At 46.5% G+C, this 21862-nt stretch overlaps 1 protein-coding gene and 1 long non-coding RNA gene across 14 annotated transcripts; one reads left to right on the top strand and one right to left on the bottom strand.

Moving 5' to 3' along the window:
- The first annotated feature begins 13370 nt into the window (after positions 1 to 13370).
- Positions 13371 to 14629, top strand: LOC119363645. The gene is made up of 2 exons (XM_037629014.1): positions 13371 to 13861; positions 13967 to 14629. Exons 1-2 carry the CDS (start codon positions 13376 to 13378, stop codon positions 14393 to 14395), a joined length of 915 nt encoding a protein of 304 aa, XP_037484911.1. The 5' UTR covers positions 13371 to 13375; the 3' UTR covers positions 14396 to 14629.
- Positions 14630 to 14663: 34 nt separating this feature from the next.
- Positions 14664 to 20232, bottom strand: LOC119363646. 13 transcript variants are annotated; one of them, XR_005174213.1, is made up of 11 exons: positions 19293 to 20229; positions 18253 to 18474; positions 18006 to 18165; positions 17336 to 17436; positions 16636 to 16974; positions 16117 to 16176; positions 15898 to 16023; positions 15674 to 15804; positions 15460 to 15559; positions 14999 to 15102; positions 14664 to 14876 (listed from the first exon to the last, which is right to left on the bottom strand). It is a non-coding gene; the product is annotated as an uncharacterized LOC119363646 (long non-coding RNA). The 13 variants fall into 13 exon arrangements; XR_005174219.1 differs by having other exon boundaries at positions 15738 to 16023; positions 19293 to 20231; XR_005174211.1 differs by having other exon boundaries at positions 14999 to 15586; positions 19293 to 20231.
- Between the last annotated feature and the right edge of the window lie 1630 nt (positions 20233 to 21862).

Here is a 21862-nt window from a genome sequence, read left to right as displayed (position 1 = left end):
AGCTGGTGGAGAAAGACCCATTGGGCGACGCCACTGCGGTGGGGCCGGAACCAATGGGGGAGATCATTGTTGTGGGTACGGAACAAACGGATGAGGCTGGTACAGTGGGGCCTAGGGATGTGGTTGTGGTGGGTCCATCAGACTGGTCTGGGCTCGTGGAAGGAGGTGCCGCACCAACACCAATGGGTGATCCGATTCATCAAGAAGCCCCACCATGTGCGGCCCCAGAACCCCACCCGCTCGGGACAGAGGAGGCGTGCAACTCGCATGCGGACAAGATAGAAAATCGCGCCAGTCTGGGTGGGCGTGCCACAGTCGATGTCGGTTTCGCACCTACATTGGGGAACACACTACGGGAGGTCGCTGTCGCACAGATCCCAGAGAGGATTGCGCAGGGAATGGAACTGCAGGAGTTGCAGTTGGCGGATGGGATAGATGCATGCATGCACGTACCTATCACATCACCCAGTGTTTTGGAGCTTAACGCAAATCTGGATTGCCAAGGGCCAAATGATCAGCAAATTATGCCAGTAGAGAGGGGATCGGGTATGACACCACAGGAGGAGGTTGCATACGCGCGCATGAAGGCGTTTTGTGCTAACATAATTAAAAGGTTAGCCCCACCCCTCATCAAGGAAGTGCAAGCTACCTCTCTGACCAATGAGGCTATCCCATGTACACCTCGCCGTACCACTCGAGCTACCAAGAGAACGGGAACGGCGGCTACATCAAAGGCAACACCGGCAGAGAATGTCCTACTCCGGGCACTTGGCCTTGCCCCGGATGATTTGGAGCCGGATGAGAGTGTGGTGCCAGAGCTCAAGGAGTTATTTGACTCACCGCTCCGCGAGCAGCACGTCAGGGTGATTGCTGCTATATTTGGCAAGACACCACCGCCGAGGACGGAGATCGAGGGCAGCGCTACGGTGGTCATGGCTGCATGATGTCGAGCGCATGGAGCATGGAGTAGGACGTTTGTGCTTGTGTTATGGATATAAACCCATCCATCACATGTTGGAATGTGCGAGGCCTCAACAACCCAGCGAAGCGGAAGGCAGTTAGAGAGTTTATCTCCTCGGTGAAGTGCAACATGGTGTGTTTTCAGGAGACTAAGTTGGATGTTGTAGACCATTATATGATTATGCAATGTATTGGGCCATCTTATGATGGTTTTGCTTATCTGTCGGCGATTAATATGTGTGGAGGAATTGTGTTGGCGTGGGACTCCATGGCGCTCGAGGTGGACACGATCCTCATGGACACGCACTCCATAACCGGACTCGTGCACAACAAGGACGGCTTTAAATGGTGGATCACGGTAGTTTATGGCCCTCAAGGAGATGAGCAAAAGTTGGCGTTCTTGCATGAACTACGTGAGCGCAGGGCAGGGTGCATTGGACCGTGGATGCTTTTGGGAGATTTTAACATGATCCTCAGGGCATCGGAGAAGAATAATGCCAACATTAACCGGAGGATGCTAAATAGCTTCAGAGCATTTGTGGATGATCTGGAAATGAAGGAACTATATATGCATGGGCGACGTTTCACTTGGACGAATGATAGAGACTGCCCGACCCTAACCAAGATAGACCGCGTGCTCGTGTCAGTGGATTGGGACTTGGCGAACCCAGATTGTTTCTTGCAAGCCGTGGGGACTAATGTTTCTGATCATGCACCGCTGCTCCTCACAACAAATGCGTGTTGGGGAACGTAGTAGAAATTCAAAATTTTCCTACGTGTCACCAAGATCTATCTATGGAGAAACCAGCAACGAGGGGAAGGAGAGTGCATCTACATACCCTTGTAGATCGCTAAGCGGAAGCGTTCAAGAGAACGGGGTTGAAGGAGTCGTACTCCTCGTGATCCAAATCACCGGAGATCCTAGTGCCGAACGGACGGCACCTCCGCGTTCAACATACGTACAACCCGGTGACGTCTCCCATGCCTTGATCCAGCAAGGAGAGAGGGAGAGGTTGAGGAAGACTCCGTCCAGCAGCAGCACAACGGCGTGGTGGTGGTGGAGGAGCGTGGCAATCCTGCAGGGCTTCGCCAAGCACCACGGGAAAGGAGGAGTACTTGGGAGAGGGGAAGGGCTGCGCCAGAACTTGGGTGCGGCTGCCCTCCCACCCCTCCACTATTTATAGGTGGGGAGAGAAGGGGGCCGGCCCTCCTAGATCCCATCTAGGGTTGGGGACGGCGGCCAAGGGGGGAAGGAGTGCCTCCCAAGTCAAGTGGAGGCCCTCCCCCTTAGGGTTTCCCCTCTCCCATGCGCATGGGCCTTGGGGGGGCTGGTGCCCTGGCCCATTAAGGCTAGGGCGCCCCCTTACAGCCCATGCTGCTGTATTGGACGTGGTGAAACAATTTCCGGACCTCCGGACCCTTCCGGAATCCTCCGGAACCTTCTGGAAGCTTCCCAGTACAATACCAGAAAAACCAGAACTTTTCCCGGAACCCGAACAACAACTTTCCATATATAAATCTTTACCTCCAGACCATTCCGGAACTCCTCGTGACGTCTAAGATCTCATCCGGGACTCCGAACAACATTCGATAACCACGTATATCTATTCCCTATAACCCTAGCGTCATCGAACCTTAAGTGTGTAGACCCTACGGGTTCGGGAACCATGCAGACATGACCGAGACGTTCTCCGGTCAATAACCAACAGCAGGATCTGGATACCCATGTTGGCTCCCACATGTTCCACTATGATCTCATCGGATGAACCACGATGTCAAGGACTCAATTGATCCCGTATACAATTCCTTTTGTCTAGCGGTATTGTACTTGCCCGAGATTCGATCGTCGGTATGCCGATACCTTGTTCAATCTCGTTACCGGCAAGTCTCTTTACTTGTTCCATAACACATCATCCCGTGATCAACCCCTTGGTCACATTGTGCACATTATGATGATGTCCTACCGAGTGGGCCCAGAGATACCTCTCCATCACACGGAGTGACAAATCCCAGTCTCGATTCGTGCCAACCCAACAGACACTTTTGGAGATACCTGTAGTGCACCTTTATAGCCACCCAGTTACTTTGTGACGTTTGGTGCACCCAAAGCATTCCTACGGTATCCGGGAGTTGCACGATCTCATGGTCTAAGGAAATGATACTTGACATTAGAAAAGCTTTAGCATACGAACTATGATCTTTGTGCTAGGCTTAGGATTGGGTCTTGTCCATCACATCATTCTCCTAATGATGTGATCCCGTTATCAATGACATTCAATGTCCATGGTCAAGAAACCGTAACCATCTATTGATCAACGAGCTAGTCAACTAGAGGCTTACTAGGGACATGCTGTTGTCTATGTACCCACACATGTATCTGAGTTTCCTATCAATACAATTATAGCATAGATAATAAACGATTATCATGAACAAGGAAATATAATAATGACTAATTTATTATTGCCTCTAGGACATATTTCCAACAGTCTCCCACTTGCACTAGAGTCAATAATCTAGTTCACATCGCCATGTGATTAACACTCACAGGTCACATCGCCATGTGACCAACATCCAAAGAGTTTACTAGTGTCACATCACCATGTGATTAAGTCTCAATGATTTCTGGGGTTTGATCATGTTTTGCTTGTGAGAGAGGTTTTAGTCAACGGGTCTGCAACATTCAGATCCGTATGTACTTCGCAATTCTCTATGTCATATTATAAATGTTGCTTCCACGCTCCACTTGAAACTATTCCAAATGGTTGCTCCACTATACGTATCCGGTTTGCTACTCAGAGTCATTCGGATAGGTGTTAAAGCTTGCATCGACGTAACCCTTTACGCCGAACTCTTTATCACCTCCATAATCGAGAAACATGTCCTTTATTTACTCCAAGGACAATTTTGACCGCTGTCCAATGATCTATTCCTGGATCATTCTTGTACCCCTTGACTGACTCATGGCAAGGCACACTTCCGGTGCGGTACACAGCATAGCATACTATAGATCCTACGTCTGAAGCATAGGGGACGACCTTCGTCCTTTCTCTCTCTTCTGTCGTGGTCGAGCTTTAACTCTTAACTTCATACCTTATAACTCAGGCAAGAACTCCTTCTTTGACTGATCCATCTTGAACACCTTCAAGATCATGTCAAGGTATGTGCTCATTCGAAAGTACCATTAAGTGGTTTTGATCTATCCTCATAGATCTTGATGCTCAATGTCCAAGTAGCTTAATCCAGGTTTTCCCTTGAAAAACACTTTTCAAATAACCCTATATGCTTTCTAGAAATTCTACATCATTTTTGATCAACAATATGTTTACAACATATACTCATCAAAAATTCTATAGTGCTCCCACTCACTTCTTTGGAAATACAAGTTTCTCATAAACTTTGTATAAACCCAAAATCTTTTGATCATCTCATCAAAGCGTACATTCCAACTCCGAGATGCTTACTCCAGTCCATGGAAGGATCACTGGAGTTTTGCATATTTGTTAGCGTTCTTCAGGATTGTCAAAACCTTCTGGTTGTATCACATACAACTTTTCCTCAAGAAAACTGTCGAGGAAACAATGTTTTGACATTCTATCTGCAAGATTTCATAAATAATGCAGTAAGTGCTAATCCAATTCCAACAGACTCTTAGCATCGCTACGAGTGAGAAAGCCTCGCCGTAGTCAACTCCTTGAACTTGTCGGAAAACATCTTAACAACAAGTCGAGCTTTCTTAATGGTGATTCTTACCATCATTTTCTGTCTTCCTTTTAAAATCCATCTGTACCCAACGGCCTTGCGACCATCAAGTATTTCTTCCACAGTCACGGATCCTTTCTCGGATTTTATGGCCTCGAGCCATTCGTCGGAATCCAGGCCCACCATCACTTCTCCATAGCTTGTAGGTTCATTGTTGTCTAGCAACATGACCTCTAAGACAGGATTGTGTACCACTCTGAAGTAGTACGCATCCTTGTCACCCTACGAGGTACGGTAGTGACTTGATCCGAAACTTCATGATCACTATCATAAGCTTCCACTTCAATTGGTGTAGGCGCCACAGGAACAACTTCATGTGCCCCCTGCTACACACTAGTTGAAGTGACGGTTCAATAACCTCATCAAGTCTCCACCATCCTCCCACTCAATTCTTTCGAGAGAAACTTTTCCTCGAGAAAGGACCCGTTTCTAGAAACAATTACTTTTGCTTCCGGATCTGAGATAGGAGGTATACCCAACTGTTTTTGGGTGTCCTATGAAGATGCATTTTATCTGCTTTGGATTTGAGCTTATCAACTTGAAACTTTTTCACATAAGCGTCACAGCCCCAAACCTTTACGAAACGACAACTTAGGTTTCTCCAAACCATAGTTCAAACTGTGTCGTCTCAACGGAATTACGTGGTGCCCTATTAAAGTGAGTGCGGTTGTCTCTAATGCCTAACCCATGAACGATAGTGGTAATTCGATAAGAGACATCATGGTACGCACCATATCCAATAGGGTGCAACTATGATGTTCGGACACACCATCACACTATGGTGTTCCAGGCAGTATTAATTGTGAAACAATTTCCACAATGTCTTAATTGCGTGCCAAAGCTCGTAACTCAGATACTCATCTCTGTGATCATATCATAGACATTTTATCCTCTTGTCACAATGATCTTCAACTTCACTCTGAAATTACTTGAACCATTCAATAATTCAGACTTGTGTTTTATCAAGTAAATATACTCAACATCTACTCGAATCATCTGTGAAGTAAGAACATAACGATATTCACTGCATGCCTCAGCACTCATTGGACTGCACACATCAAAATGTGTTACTTCCAACAAGTTGATATCTTGTTCCATCTTACTGAAAACGAGGCTTTTCAGTCATCTTGCCCATGTGGTATGATTTGCATATCTCACGTGATTCAAAATCAAGTGAGTCCAAACGATCCATCTACATGGAGTTTCTTCATGCGTATACACCAATAGACATGGTTCGCATGTCTCAACCTTTTCAAAAACGAGTGAGTCCAAAGATCCATCAACATGGAGCTTCTTCATGCGTTTTATACCAATATGACTTACATGGCAGTGCCATAAGTAAGTGGTACTATCATTACTATCTTATATCTTTTGGCATGAAAATGTGTATCACTACGATCGAGATTCAATAAACCATTCCTTTAGGTGCAAGACCATTGAAGGTATTATTCAAATAAATAGAGTAACCATTATTCTCCTTAAATGAATAACCGTATTGCGATAGACATAACCCAATCATGTCTATGCTCAACGCAAACACCAAATGACAATTATTTAGGTTAATTACTAATCTTGATGGTAGAGGGAGCATGCGATGTTTGATCGCATCAACCTGGGAAACACTTCCAACACATATCGTCAGCTCACCTCTAGCTAGTCTCTGTTTATTCCGTAGCTCTTATTTTGAGTTACTAACAGTTAGCAACCGAACCGGTATCTAATACCCTGGCGCTACTAGGAGTACTAGTAAAGTACACATTAACATAATGTATATCCAATATACTTCTATCGACCTTGCCAGCTTTCTTATCTACCAAGTATCTAGGGTAATTCTGCTCCAGTGGCTGTTCCCCTTATTACAGAAGCACTTAGTCTCGGGTTTGGGTTCAACCTTGGGTTTCTTCACTGGAGCGGCAACTGATTTGCCATTTCATGAAGTGCCCCTTCTTGCCCTTGCCCTTCTTGAAACTAGTGGTTTCACTAACCATCAACAATTGATGCTCCTTCTTGATTTCTACTTTCGCGGTGTCAAACATCGTGAATATCTCAAGGATCATCATATCTATCCCTGATTTGTTATAGTTCATCATGAAGCTCTAGCAGCTTGGTGGCAATGACTTTGGAGAAACATCACTATCTCATCTGGAAGATCAACTCCCACTCGATTCAAGTGATTTTTGCACTCAGACAATCTGAGCACAAGCTCAACGGTTGAGCTTTTCTCCCTTAGTTTGCGGGCTAAGAAAATCGTCGGAGGTCTTATACCTCTTAACGTGGGCATGAGCCTGAAATCCCAATTTCAGCCCTCGAAACATCTCATATGTTCCGCGACATTTCGAAAATGTCTTTGGTGCCTCAACTCTAAACCGTTTAACTGAACTATCACGTAGTTATCAAAACGTGTATGTCCGATGTTCGCAACATCCACAAACGACGTTTGGGGTTCAGCACACTGAGTGGTGCATTAAGGACATAAGCTTTCTACTGTCCGCATAATCGCTACTGTCAACTTTCAACTATATTTTCTCTAGGAACATATCTAAACAGTGGAACTAAAGCGCGAGCTTACGACATAATTTGCAAAGATCTTTTGACTATGTTCAGGATAATTAAGTTCATCTAATGAACTCCCACTCAGATAGACATCCCTCTAGTCATCCAAGTGATTACATGATCCGAGTCAACTAGGCCGTGTCCGATCATCACGTGAGACGGACTAGTTATCATCGGTGAACATCTTCATGTTGATCGTATCTACTATACGACTCATGCTCGACCTTTTGGTCTCTTGTGTTCCGAGGCCATGTCTGTACATGCTAGGCTCGTCAAGTTAACCTAAGTGTTTCGCGTGTGTAAATCTGGCTTACACCTGTTGTATGTGAACATAAGAATCTATCACACCCGATCATCACGTGGTGCTTCGAAACGACGAACTTTCGCAACGGTGCACAGTTAGGGGGAACACTTTCTTGAAATTTTAATGAGGGATCATCTTATTTACTACCGTCATTCTAAGCAAATAAGATGTATAAACATGATAAACATCACATGCAATCAAAAGGTGACATGATATGGCCAATATCATTTTGCTCCTTTTGATCTCCATCTTCGGGGCTCCATGATCATCATCGTCACCGGCATGACACCATGATCTCCATCATCATGATCTCCATCATCATGTCTCCATGAAGTTGTCTCGCCAACTTATTACTTCTACTACTATGGCTACCGGTTAGCAATAAAGTAAAGTAATTACATGGCGTTGTTCAATGACACGCGGGTCATACAATAAATAAAGACAACTCCTATGGCTCCTGCCGGTTGTCATACTCATCGACATGCAAGTCGTGATTCCTATTACAAGAACATGATCAATCTCATACATCACATATCATTCATCACATTCTTTCTTGGCCATATCACATCACATAGCATACCCTACAAAAACAAGTTAGACGTCCTCTAATTGTTGTTTGCATGTTTTACGTGGCTGCTATGGGTTTCTAGCAAGAACGTTTCTTACCTATGCAAAACCACAACGTGATATGCCAATTGCTATTTACCCTTCATAAGGACCCTTTTCATCGAATCCGTTCCGACTAAAGTGGGAGTGACTGGCACCCGCTAGCCACCTTATGCACCAAGTGCATGTCAGTCGGTGGAACCTGTCTCACATAAGTGTACGTGTAAGGTCGGTCTGGGCCGCTTCATCCCACAATACCGTCGAAACAAGATTGGACTAGTAACGGTAAGCATACTGAACAAAATCAACGCCCACAACTACTTTGTGTTCTACTCATGCATAGAATCTACGCAATAGACCTAGCTCATGATGCCACTGTTGGGGAACGTAGCAGAAATTCAAAATTTTCCTACGTGTCACCAAGATCTATCTATGGAGAAACCAACAACGAGGGGAAGGAGAGTGCATCTACATACCCTTGTAGATCGCTAAGCGGAAGCGTTTAAGAGAACGGGGTTGAAGGAGTCGTACTCGTCGTGATCCAAATCACCGGAGATCCTAGTGCCGAACGGACGGCACCTCCGCGTTCAACACACGTATAGCCCGGTGACGTCTCCCATGCCTTGATCCAGCAAGGAGAGAGGGAGAGGTTGAGGAAGACTCCGTCCAGCAGCAGCACAACGGTGTGGTGGTGGTGGAGGAGCGTGGCAATCCTGCAGGGCTTCGCCAAGCACCACGGGAAAGGAGGAGTACTTGGGAGAGGGGAAGGGCTGCGCCAGAACTTGGGTGCGGCTGCGCTCCCACCCCTCCACTATTTATAGGTGGGGAGAGAACGGGGCCGGCCCCCCTAGATCCCATCTAGGGTTGGGGGCGGCGGCCAAGGGGGGGAGGAGTGCCTCCCAAGTCAAGTGGAGGCCCTCCCCCTTAGGGTTTCCCCTCTCCCATGCGCATGGGCCTTGGGGGGGCTGGTGCCCCTGGCCCATTAAGGCTAGGGCACCCCCTTACAGCCCATGCTGCTGTATTGGACGTGGTGGAACAATTTCCGGACCTCCGGACCCTTCCGAAATCCTCTGGAACCTTCTGGAAGCTTCCCGGTACAATACCAGAAAACCCGAACTTTTCCCGGAACCCGAACAACAACTTTCCATATATAAATCTTTACCTCCAGACCATTCTGGAACTCCTCGTGACGTCGCGATCTCATCCGGGACTCCGAACAACATTCGGTAACCACGTATATCTATTCCCTATAACCCTAGCGTCATCGAACCTTAAGTGTGTAGACCCTACGGGTTCGGGAACCATGCAGACATGACCAAGACGTTCTCCGGTCAATAACCAACAGCGGGATCTGGATACCCATGTTGGCTCCCACATGTTCCACGATGATCTCATCGGATGAACCACGATGTCAAGGACTCAATTGATCCCGTATACAATTCCCTTTGTCTAGTGGTATTGTACTTGCCCGAGATTCGATCGTCGATATGTTGATACCTTATTCAATCTCGTTACCGGCAAGTCTCTTTACTCGTTCCATAACACATCATCCCGTGATCAACCCCTTGGTCACATTGTGCACATTATGATGATGTCCTACCGAGTGGGCCCAGAGATACCTCTCCGTCACACGGAGTGACAAATCCCAGTCTCGATTCGTGCCAACCCAACAGACACTTTCGGAGATACCTATAGTGCACCTTTATAGCCACCCAGTTACGTTGTGACGTTTGGTGCACCCAAAGCATTCCTACGGTATCCGGGAGTTGCACGATCTCATGGTCTAAGGAAATGATACTTGACATTAGAAAAGCTTTAGCATACGAACTACGATCTTTGTGCTAGGCTTAGGATTGGGTCTTCTCCACCACATCATTCTCCTAATGATGTGATCTCGTTATCAACGACATTCAATGTCCATGGTCAGGAAACCGTAACCATCAATTGACCAACGAGCTAGTCAACTAGAGGCTTACTAGGGACATGGTGTTGTCTATGTACCCACACATGTATTTGAGTTTCCTATCAATACAATTATAGCATGGATAATAAACGATTATCATGAACAAGGAAATATAATAATAACTAATTTATTATTGCCTCTAGGGCATATTTCCAACAATGTGATCTGCATCCCAAAGCGGAGATTCAGATTTGAGTTGTTTTGGGCAAAGCTGGAGGGATTCGAGGATGCGGTTAGGGACGCTTGGGTTTGCGATGAGAGCATCACCGATCCTTTCAAACGTCTGGATGCTTTGTTTCGTAACACGGTCGTGGTCTTGCAAGCGTGGGGACAGAGGAAGATGGGCAACATAAAGCTTAAGCTAGCAATTGCTAACTAGGTGATCTTGCGGCTCGAACAGGCACAAGAGGGCAGGCCGTTAACTTGCGATGAGCTTTGGCTGCGTCGTTCCTTGAAGTTGGCCGTCTTGGGGCTCGCCTCCCTGGAAAGAACCATCTCAAGGCAACGCTCCAGGATCCGATGGATTTGGGAGGGGGATGCTAACACTAGATTGTTCCAAGCGGTGGCAAATGGAAGGCGTACCAAAAACTACATTGCGCATATCAAACACGGGGATGAAATCATCATCGAGCAGAGTAGAAAGGAGGAAATCTTTACTAAGGAATATAGGGGCCTGCTAGGCAAACAACAAGCTCGCGATTACACCCTGGATCTTGACTACCTTGGAATGGAACGGGTGGATCTTCGTGAACTGGAGGCAATATTCGCTGAGGAAGAAATATGGAACGTGGTCAAGGAGCTACCCCCGGATCATGCGCCGGGACCTGATGGCTTCATTGGGATATTCTATCAAAAGGCGTGGTCGATTATTAAGCATGACATCATGGCTGCTATCCTGAAATTGTATGTGGGCGATGGTAGAGGGTTCGCTAAACTTAACAAGGCGCTGATCGCACTCATTCCCAAGAGGCCGGATGCGGAGGCTGATTACCGCCCCATCAGCTTAACTCACAGCTTTGCCAAGCTTTTTGCAAAAGCTCTTGCATGTCGAGCAAGGAAAAGAATGTCAGAGATTGTTACCACGAACCAGTCCGCATTCATAGCAGGGAGATGTTTGCACGACAACTTCCTTTTGGTGAAACAAATAGCCCGGAAGTTGCATGCGCGGAAGACCCCGGGAGTGTTTCTTAAACTTGATATCACCAAAGCGTTTGACTCCCTTGCATGGCCATTCTTGTTCCAAGTTCTGCGCAAGAAGGGGTTTGGGGAAAATGGATGAGGTGGATTGCAATACTCCTGCAGACAGCTAGCACTAAGATCTTAGTTAATGGCAGCCCCGGGTCGAGTTTTGCTCATACTTGTGGCCTACGGCAGGGAGATCCGGTGTCCCTCCTTCTATTCGTGACCGCCATGGAAGCTCTGTCATCCTTGTTCACGAAGGGGGCAGAAGTTGGGGCAGTTAGCTCGTTCCCTGGTATCTCGGCGACTCAAAGACTGTCCATTTATGCCGACGTTGTTGCTCTGTTCATCAGGCCCACCAACCTGGATCTCAGTTTCGTCAGGATGGCTCTTGATTGTTTTGGCGCGGCATCAGGATTGGTGGTGAACTATAATAAGTCCATGGCAATCATGATAAAAGGAAATGAGGAAGACCAGCACCGTGTGAGGGACATTCTGCAATGTGCGATGGGCAGCTTTCCTTGCAAGTACCTGGGCATCCCGCTGGCAATTAAATAGCTCACGAGGGCTAATTGGCAGCCTCTAATCGACCAGGTTAGGAAGCTCATTCCTGCTTGGCAAAGAGGACTTATTCAAAGGCCAGGCCGTTTGGTTCTTGTCAAATCGGTGGTTGCGGCGAGACCCATACATCAGTTAATGGTCCTCAATGCCCCGGACTGGGTTTTTGAGGAGATCGATGCTTGGATGAGATCATTTTTTTGGGCAGGAAAGGAGAAAGTTAACGGAGGGCAGTGCCTTGTCGCTTGGAACACGATATGCCGCCCAACGTGTTATGGGGGCCTTGGTATCAAAAACCTCAAGCTGCAAGCGCTCACACTTAGAGTGAGGTGGGAGTGGTTGAGGAGGACTGATCAGGATAGGCCGTGGCAGGGCCTACCGTTCATGATCGATGCTGATACTCGAGAGGTGTTCAATAGTTTGGTTCACATTACAGTTGGCATAGGGGAGCGAGTCCTCTTTTGAAAGGATAGATGGATCAATGGCGCAGCGGTTGTCCTTGGTTCCGACAAGAGTGCTGAACATGAGAACAGTGTGCCAAGCATTGACAAATGACCAGTGGGAACAAGACATCATTGGAGATACACCTTTCATGGCCTTGATTCAGCGCATGCATTTGCGTGCGGCCATTGCGGGAGTGCATAGGGACCATCTTCAGCCTGATGTGTTTACCTGCCCGTGTGATCGCTCTGGCAAGTATACGGCCAGTTCGGTGTATCAAAGGCTTTGCATCGGCCTCATCAGATCGCCAACATATGAGTGCATTTGGAGGAGTGGGGCCATTCTTAAATGCAAAATCTTCGTTTGGCTGGCGGTTCAATATAGATTGTGGACATCTGATAGGAGGGCTAGGCACGGCATGCAGGATGACACAGTTGCTTGCTTCCTATGCCTCCAAGAGGAAGACACCGTTGATCACATCCTGGTTCACTGTAGCTATGCTAAGGAAGTTTGGCATCTTTGCTTTACTAAAGTTGGAGTTGCTGCACCTTACCCGGAACATAATGAGACCTTTACCGCTTGGTGGCTTCGGGCTAGGCAAACCGTGATCGCGAAGCATAGGAGAGGATTTGACACGATGGTCATCGCCATTGCTTGGTCTGTCTGGAAACAACGCAATGCGCGGGTGTTTGGTCACCTCGAGCAACAAAGGATATCTCACCTTTTGGTGGACCAAATCATGGAAGCTCAAGGATTGGAAGACCGCAGGAGTTGGTAGATTAGAACATTTTGTGAGAGAGTAGACTTTCCATTTCGTGTGGTGTGGGTGTCGCTAGCCGGATGTTCGCATCCGTGTCTAGTATCTTATAATTATGTTTGCTCCCTTCTATGGAAATATGGTACGCGACATACTTTCAGAAAAAAAACCTTATTCTGCTAACACCAATTCTGCTAACGCCCGGGACCTACCCGTAGCTACAAAACTAACCGCGCGAAGGAACCGAACGAACTGCACGGGGCTAAGAAAAAAAAACACCCCTCCCGGTCCCCCCATGCTCCACCTCCACCACCGCACCACCTCCCCCACACCGCCGCACCAACTCCCTCCCTCGCGCCGCCACCCCCAACCCCGCCGGCCATGGCGCTACCTTCCCCAGGCCAGGGCGCCATGCAACCGCGCCGCCCCACCACCACGCGCGATCCCTGCACCACCTATCTTCTACCACCTTCTCCGCAGCGACTCTCCATCTGCCCGCGCCACCGCGCCGCCCACCACCTCGCGCTCTTCCACAGCCTGCAGCCACGGCGTCGCCCCCTTCCTTTCCCTTCCCCGGCGACTTGCCTCCCTCTGCGCTGCCCTCTGCGTCGGATCCGGTGAGATCCGACGATTCATGCCCCCCATGGCCGGATCCCGCTCCGCCCCGTCCGGATCAAGCCGGGCCGCTCACCGCGCGAGCCACCGCGGCCACCACCGAGCGCTGCCCCCGACTGAGCTCCCGCGGGCGTACTTCACCTTCTGTTCTCCAGACCGGTGGACGGTGAGCTCCTGTTGATTCCTCTGGTCGCCGGCTTCCCACCAGATCGATGCGTTTCGTACTCGTCGTCGGCTCCTTGCTGTTTGGCTAACCGACGATCTCCTCCAGGAAAGAAGAGGAGGACCTCCAACCCCAAGCCCATATGCAGTTCACCCGACGCGCCTGTTGCGGTGCGCAGCGCATCTGAGTGCGTTCCGCCGGCCGTGCTTGCAGTCTGCTTTCCCCGTGCATGCGTGCCATGGCTGTCCAGAGGAGGAGCACGCCGCGGGCTCCCCCTTCATCCTCTCCAACAATGGCTCCGACGAGCCCCCTGGACGCACTGAATCCATCTCGGCCGCTCATCAAATTTTTAGTTTCTGCAGTTCGATACAACATGTCGTGTCCCCAATTGAGCGGTCCTGGTATTCAGGCAGTGCAGCTCATCCTCTTTGTGCTCGCCGGTGTCGGAAGGCACTAGTGGCAGCGAAAGACACGATGGTCACGGCGCGGCAAAAAGCGACGGTTCGGGCAGCCCGGTCGTGCAGTCTGCTGGTTTGATGTGCACAAAATTGCTTTGATCTTTGATTTGAACACCACCCGGCTAGAGCACAGGTCACCGGTGCCACCGTGACATCCACTGTGGCTAGACTGTTTTGCTAGCGTGTTGTGGCACATATAAGAGCACGAGTGTGCATTTCCTCTTTTTTGTTAAGTGGTGTCCGTGAAAAACATTCAGGGCCTAAAAATTCTAGGAACCTGCTTGTGAAATGTTGAAAATGATGCAGTTCGTTACAACGCGCCCCTGGTTCGGCTTGTGACAAGAAACAAAAGGTATTCCACGAGGGGTACACTTCTTTTTCAGGGGCAGTTCGCTTGAAAATATTTGTGTGAATATAAAATCCCTTTGTAGTCAACACCCGTGGGGTTCATAAAGAAAATAATGTCAACTGATGTTCGCTGTTTATCTGTGATTGTTTCTCTGACACGTGGGCGTGCAGTGCGGCGTGTGGGTGCGTGCGGTACGCAACTGCAAGGATGGCTGCAAAACAAGAAAAGGGTTTGATCAATACTGGTTAATAGTTAATATGCCCGTGCGTTGCAACGGGAGAAAATATACTATGCATTATTCTCCAAGCGTCATTTCTCCCTCACAGAAATTACCATTGGCCCATTGTTAGATCATGCTCATAGTTACCTCCTATCACTTTCATCTACAACATCCTCCTCTTGACTATTGGTGCCCGGGCATTGTGATGGAATATACTCTGGTAGCAGTAATGAGTATTTCATTATTGATCCATTTAACAATAGCAACCGACTTACAGCAGTGCATATTAGTATACCACATATAGGCGCATGAAGAATGTGCTTCTCAAATTGAATTGATACAGTAGCAGCATGAGGAGAAACAAAAGGCTAAAAAAATCCATATATAGATGACTATCAATCAATAATAACGTACCAAAGCTCCATGGATTTAGCCCACTAATAAGATGAAAATGGAACATACATTTTCTTACCATTGCTTTAGTTGTTTATATCATCATCCCCAAATGTCAACCACAAAACCATTATTAATTGGACATACAAAATTGAACTGTGTATGTTATCTTCCTACTTACATTCCAACTTCTAAGAAGATTCAAACTGAAAAGAACAGCATGATGGTCTGAGATTCTTTGGTGCAAAAGAAAAATGCCGCATTGTCCGGCCATTCATATCCTGTCGGCACCATAGTTCACATCAAGCCTTCGCATTTTCACAAGCATCAAAGAAATCGTAAGGAGATAACTAAAGAGAAATTATAACTTTGGAGGGCGTGTGCACCGTACATACCACTTTGTAAACCACTGAAATAAATAAATCATGGAACACATCCAGTGGTTGGCTGATCCGCTACCTGAGAGTTATGATTTGTGACCTTACATGCATCTTCCCTTGGAGCATTCCTGTCCTCACCTTTAGGCCTTTTCTTCAAGCAGTATCGGATCAAAGTGTCATGAAGTGTTTCGAGACAATAGTGCCTTTATGGCAGATCTCTCTGTATGAAGACGGTTTACCTGCTCCTAAAGAAATTGACTCTCAACAAAGTCGCTCAGCGGAGGACCGTTGCACCTCGTTGCTACCTTTGAAATTTCCAATGAACTTTTAAAATATGGTGTGATGTAGCATTGCATGTATTGGTTCTGATAAATCAATCAGGAATCCAATTGGTCAAACTCACACACAAATCCCTTTTATAGTAACTTCTTTGTAATAGGCATGAAGGCACAACTTACGGTGTTCAGGTTGTGAACTTCTCGCTCACCAACTTTTAAGAGCTAGAGCCAAGTCCATTGCTAAAACCACAAGAGGCCCTCAAGTTAGAAAGACGGAAGATTTCACAAGCTAGGTTCCACAAAATGAAAGAAGAAATCACAGAAATAAAATTATGAATTTAACAGCTTGCTGCTTTCTTTCCATTTGTTTCGTGTCCTTGTTGTCTATTTGACCGATCGATGGCATGTTTGAGTTAGAAAGGTCATTGGAGACAAGCTGCATAACTGACCAGCAACTAAAAACCGACGTATGTTAACCGAGGCCATGTTGACTTGCTAATCAGCTAGCTTGACATACACCTACTAACATTATTACCATGTGATCAAGTGAACTGCTATTACTTTCCCTAGCTGGTTAACTTGCACATGAATGACAAGCATTTTCGAACAGCTGAATATGCACAAGCAGACAACTATCATGCAAACACATCAAGAAAAAACACCAACAACCACAAAGAAACTTACAATGTGAAGCATCACCTTTTTCAAAGTGGCTGAACTCCATTAATAGGATCTGGATGACTGGAGCCCGACCCTCCCTCTTGTTTCGATGGACACACACAAGAATACACCAAGAATCATACATCGACTTCTAGCTAGCATGCACGTGAGAAAGGTATTAATCTTTCATACAATCACGACAATCTACATTGGCCAGCAACAATAAAAACGATTGGTGACGGTAGAAATAATGAGTTGGCCAAGCTGCTTGCCTGTTGCTGTGATACTGACTTCTGAAAATAAGGAATCCTCCAACAGTGATAAAAAGCAGAGTAATCTTCTCAACTGAAGAAGGCCAGGGATGAGACCGACGTTTTCCTGTAAACTGACTTTTAGTTATATGTATGATAAAAAGGAAGGAACAAAGAACACAATAAAAGTGGGTACAAATATATAAGTATAAAAACGCGCAACTACAGAAGTACCAATTATCTACCAAAAGTACGAAGATACTTTCCCGAGATGATTGTCGATTGATACAGTGATCTAATCGTCTAATTACCAACTTGACAACCAACCTAATGTCTACAGACACAAAGCAAATACTCTTGGCAAAAAAATCAACACACAGAAAAATTCAAATGTTCCTGGACCATTAAAAGTGTACATGAAAGCCATATACATATGAGTGGACTCCCACGTCCATATGCAAATTTTCAAGCCTAAGATGTGGCTGTACCTGCTTTGGTCAGTTTGACAGCTCCAGCTTCATTAGTCTTTTGGATCTGATTGCAAGCTCCATTTGCATCAGTCTAGGAAAGGCATTTGGGTGATTGGTTCCTATAAATAAATTGGACAATATAAATTTAAACAATTTGGCTTACCAATAAATCTGACAAATCCAAGCTGGAGCTGCAAGCTAAGCTGAGACAACCAAAAGTTTAAAGATGAACTGATGAAGAAAAAGTAACACTTGAAAAGGAAAAGAAATAGGAACAAAAATGATGTCGCTCTACAATCGTCTCTCCCAACTCCACTCCCCTAGCTTGCCCTCTCACCTCCCCACATATCAAGCAAAATATCTGATCGAGACCAGACAAAAGCAATGGTGGGAGAGTGATGCGACGGCAATGAGCTGGGCCAATGCTCCCAAGAGAAGAGTGTTAGTGATGGGCGTCGTCTAGTCGATGCCAGTGGCGATACCTAGGGTGTTCTATGTAACAAGTTCACTGCACATTTTTGTGTGGCTAAAGCAACACATATATGTGGAAATCGTTTAAGAATAATTAAACTATTATAAACATACGTATTTTACAACTTTGAATTAATGTCATAAACATATTTGTCCTTGAATGGAACTGTCATAAACCTATCAAAATTGAAGAAAGAGTAACATGTGTTAGCATTACCTTGCAGTTGGGCCACCATAACCGAGCACATCCTTTGACTGCCCAGCAAAGGTCCTCCCTCCCTCTCAAACAGGAGGCACACACCCAGCTAGCACTCGCCAACACATGGATCTCTCTTCCCCAACTCCTATGCTTCCTGCCTCCTTGTCCAGCTTGCTCTCTGCGATGATTATGGATTGACTTTTGCTACTGGAACCGAAATCCTTCTATATCTGCTGCTATTCCTCTCCTTTTTTCCATCACTTACCAATCAAAACCCTTGATTTCGGTCTCTAGTTATGGGGTTGCAGAGGCGCGCACACACTCGACCTCAAATACGCGTACCAACAATGCACGGGCATGAGGTGGAGTGCAAAGGACTGCCTCTAATCGCAGGCTTCATGCTGGAGGCCGGTGCACCCTCATTCGATTTGTTCGAGCAGCTAGCCGAAGCTCCTGGATGAGCTTCGGCTAGGAGCTCTGTTGTAGCCTGCATATAAAAAGGAACATATGAAAATGGATTATTCCTTCTTTATTGGAGGGGTAAGATGGATTATTCCTTAAATCTAAAGAAGTATCTAATTTTGAACTGTTTGCTAAATATTGCCCCCAGTATATTGATAGTATTAGTTCTTGATAATAAAATGCACCAGCTAATTTATCCTTAAAGCTAATTTATTAAATCTAAATTATTCTATTGCCATTTGCTACATAATATTAGTTCTTCAAACCTGCAGATCACGGAATCAGAAAACTGCACTCCTTTATCCTTACAACTAATCTCTGTAATTATAATATGTCAGTCGTTGAGGTGTGTTCTCCCATCTCTCACACAATGATCAAGTATGCAAGAATAGTACAGAACAAAATCTCAGATCAACAAACAAATTTAAATAAAGCTAAACAAATTGCTGCAATTACAATATCCATAAATGTTTATGTTGTAAAAAGGCGAAAACAGATAAGAGGATATATCCAGAATCTTTAAATGTGAATATTTAGCACCTACTGAACATAGATAGTGCCTACATCTATAAGCTTCAAGAAAACAAAATAGGTATCCAAATTAGACTGCATGACATTTTGAGCCATAATTATGGAAAAATCAAGAAGTATATTGTTGAACAATGATCCAAATCTGAATTTGCAAGGGAAGAGATAAATTCCATGTTGCTCGATGCACATAATGAAATAACGGGTTCAGCAGCCAGCCATACAAAATTAACGACTCAGTATGTCTGGATTTGAGGAAAGGATTAGAGGATTCAGAGACCGGGGGAGAAGGGAGTCCTGGCTGCCCTTGCTCACCTCTGCCTCGCTTGCTCCATTGCTGGCTCCTACGCTGCTATGTTTTGTCATGAATCACTATAATTTTCTCCAGATCGAGGATGAGAAGCTCAGCTCCCAGCCACAATGGTCACCCGTGCTCCACCCAGTCTCGACATTGCACGGCTCATGACTACCACCACGCAGAGGACGCCGGTGCTCATGGTCGTCTTCTCCCCCACCTACATGATGTAGCCGTGTCCCCCACCCTCGAAGCAAAGCCCCTACAGTGGCCTGGCAGCGGTGGTAGGAGAGCACGCGCACGCCAACTAAGACCCGGCCTGCAAGACCATGCCCCTCCCCGACCTCCGCATGTACTCCTATTCTGTCAACGATGTTGACTACCAGAGAACAGCGCTGGCGGGCTGGGAGCTGAAGACGACCATGTGCGAGGGGAGGGCTGCGGGAACCCGAGGACGCGACGACCACTGCTCCAGCACCCCTCCTGCTCTTCCCAGAGCAGGTACCGGCGCGAGGAGCGCCCAGACCGCCGGCGCGAGGCTGGCTATGCGACACTCCCCTCCCCCATCAGGCACCACACCGACGACGACGGCTTCCTCCGCCTCCCCACCACCACCACCGTCGCGTCCCCCCTTCCAGGTCAGGCCGTGCTGGAAGGCACCACACCGACGACGACATCTTCCTCCGCTTCCTCACCACCACCACCGCCGCGTCGCCCCTGCCAAGTCAGGTCGTGCTGGAGCAGTGGCGTGTCAGCATCGTTAGCTTGGGCGGGACCGTCGAGAAGACGGGGGCAGCGGCGTGCGGAGGGGGGGGGCGACGGGCTGGAACAGGGACGGCGGTGGATCCGCAGCGGCGAGCGAGGGTGGGGCGACGGCGGCGGCGGCGGATCCGTTCGTGAGAAGGAGAGGATAGAGGAACTGCGGCCGCTTCGCTCGGGACAAAGGTGCAGTGCTCGGGCCCGAAACGTTTTTTTTTTTCACTTATGGACGGACTATTGAGGACTGCGGGTTGATTCTTAAAAAGGCCAAGGATTTTTCTAAAAAACACCGTGATGGTGAACCCGGAGACCCACAGATTTTGGATGCGGTCCAGATGTGTTGCTCTTAAAAAAATCCAATGCAGTTTATTTTAACAAAATTTTGATGTCTCACTTTGATACAAAAAAAGTTAGACATGATGGTAATTTCTGCAAGGTTGTTTGCAGCTCGCTAGAGATGTCAATGTAGTTCTGATGAGTGGATGTGGACGAGTCAGACAAGTGTATGCTAAAACGGGGCAATGTACATTGTATGTATTTTTTTGCATTTCATTCTTAAAATATATCGTTCGCCTCACTGACGCGGTGGAGCCTCGGTTCTGCTCGACCAGTGATGTAATTCAGATGGGTTAAATAGTTGCTGGTTTTGGTGATCAGAATTGCAAGGCCAAGTTTGTTATTAGGGAAAATGATACTTAGATGCGGGTCATTGTAAAATCCTATGCGGTTCACTAGGTAAAACCAGAAAAATGAAAACAACTCAGAAAGAAGTTCACTTCTTTTAGAACGTAGTTAGACAAATGACAACACAAACGCATGCGCTTCACTTTCGGTATTGTGGTGGTTCACTTACTCCCAAGTGTGAAGTGCAAGAAAATTGTTACGAAAACAATAAAAAAATAATGTGGTTCACTTCTCGATAGTGTTGTGGTTCATTTATGTCCGATGTGAAGCGCAGTCCACTTCCTTGTTTGGAAAAATTTACTCTCAGTAAAAGGAATCATGCAGTGCACTTACCTGTTGGATAAAGTGCGGTTTTCTGTCTGATGCAGTTTACTCGTCGATTTTGGTGTCGCAAAAAATAGTGCCGCATTTCAATAATTTTGAAATTGCTCTTAAACCGTAAGGAATCAGAGAGAGTGTTCTACGTAAAAAAGTTGCGCCTCATCGATATCTCTCCAACGGCGTATAATTTGAATCAATCCGACTAGCGGTTTGTCAAAGTTTCACGAAAAACGGCCGTTGCCACTCGTCGTCAGCCACACGATTTTCAAAATTAACTTAAAACCGCAAGGAATCTCAAAAACATTTCTACATATAAAAGTTGTGCCTCGTCCGTAGCTTTCCAACGACATATCACACACCTCGTTTCGACAAACAACTCAAAAACTGGAGCAAAAACAGTACCGAAAATTTAAAAAAAATGAAAAACAGAATTCCGCATTTTAATAAATTTGGAACTGCTCTTAAACCGTAGCGAATTAGAGAAAGCAATACATATGAAAAAGTTGCGCCTCGACGATATCTTTACAACGGCGTATCATTTGCTTCATTCCGATAAGCGGTTTTAAAAAAACGCAAAAATACGCTCGCTGTCACTAGTTGGGCACCCACCGTTTTCAAAACTGCTCTTAAACCGCAAGGAATCTCAAAGTGTCCAACATGGCGAAATTGCGCCTAATCCATAGCTTTCAAATGGTATATTATACGCCTCGTTCGGACAAACGGTTAAAAAACTAAAGCAAAAAACAGTAAAAAAACAGCGCATGCAGTTTTTTCGCCACAAAATTCACTAGTCTCCGTATTGCAGTACTTATGCTACAGAAAGTGC

This window comes from Triticum dicoccoides, chromosome 2B (genome assembly GCF_002162155.2).
Source record: "Triticum dicoccoides isolate Atlit2015 ecotype Zavitan chromosome 2B, WEW_v2.0, whole genome shotgun sequence".
In the NCBI taxonomy this organism is placed as follows: Eukaryota; Viridiplantae; Streptophyta; class Magnoliopsida; order Poales; family Poaceae; genus Triticum; species Triticum dicoccoides.
The sequence above is the reverse complement of the archived record's forward strand: the minus strand, read 5'-3'. Positions and strand labels throughout refer to the sequence as shown.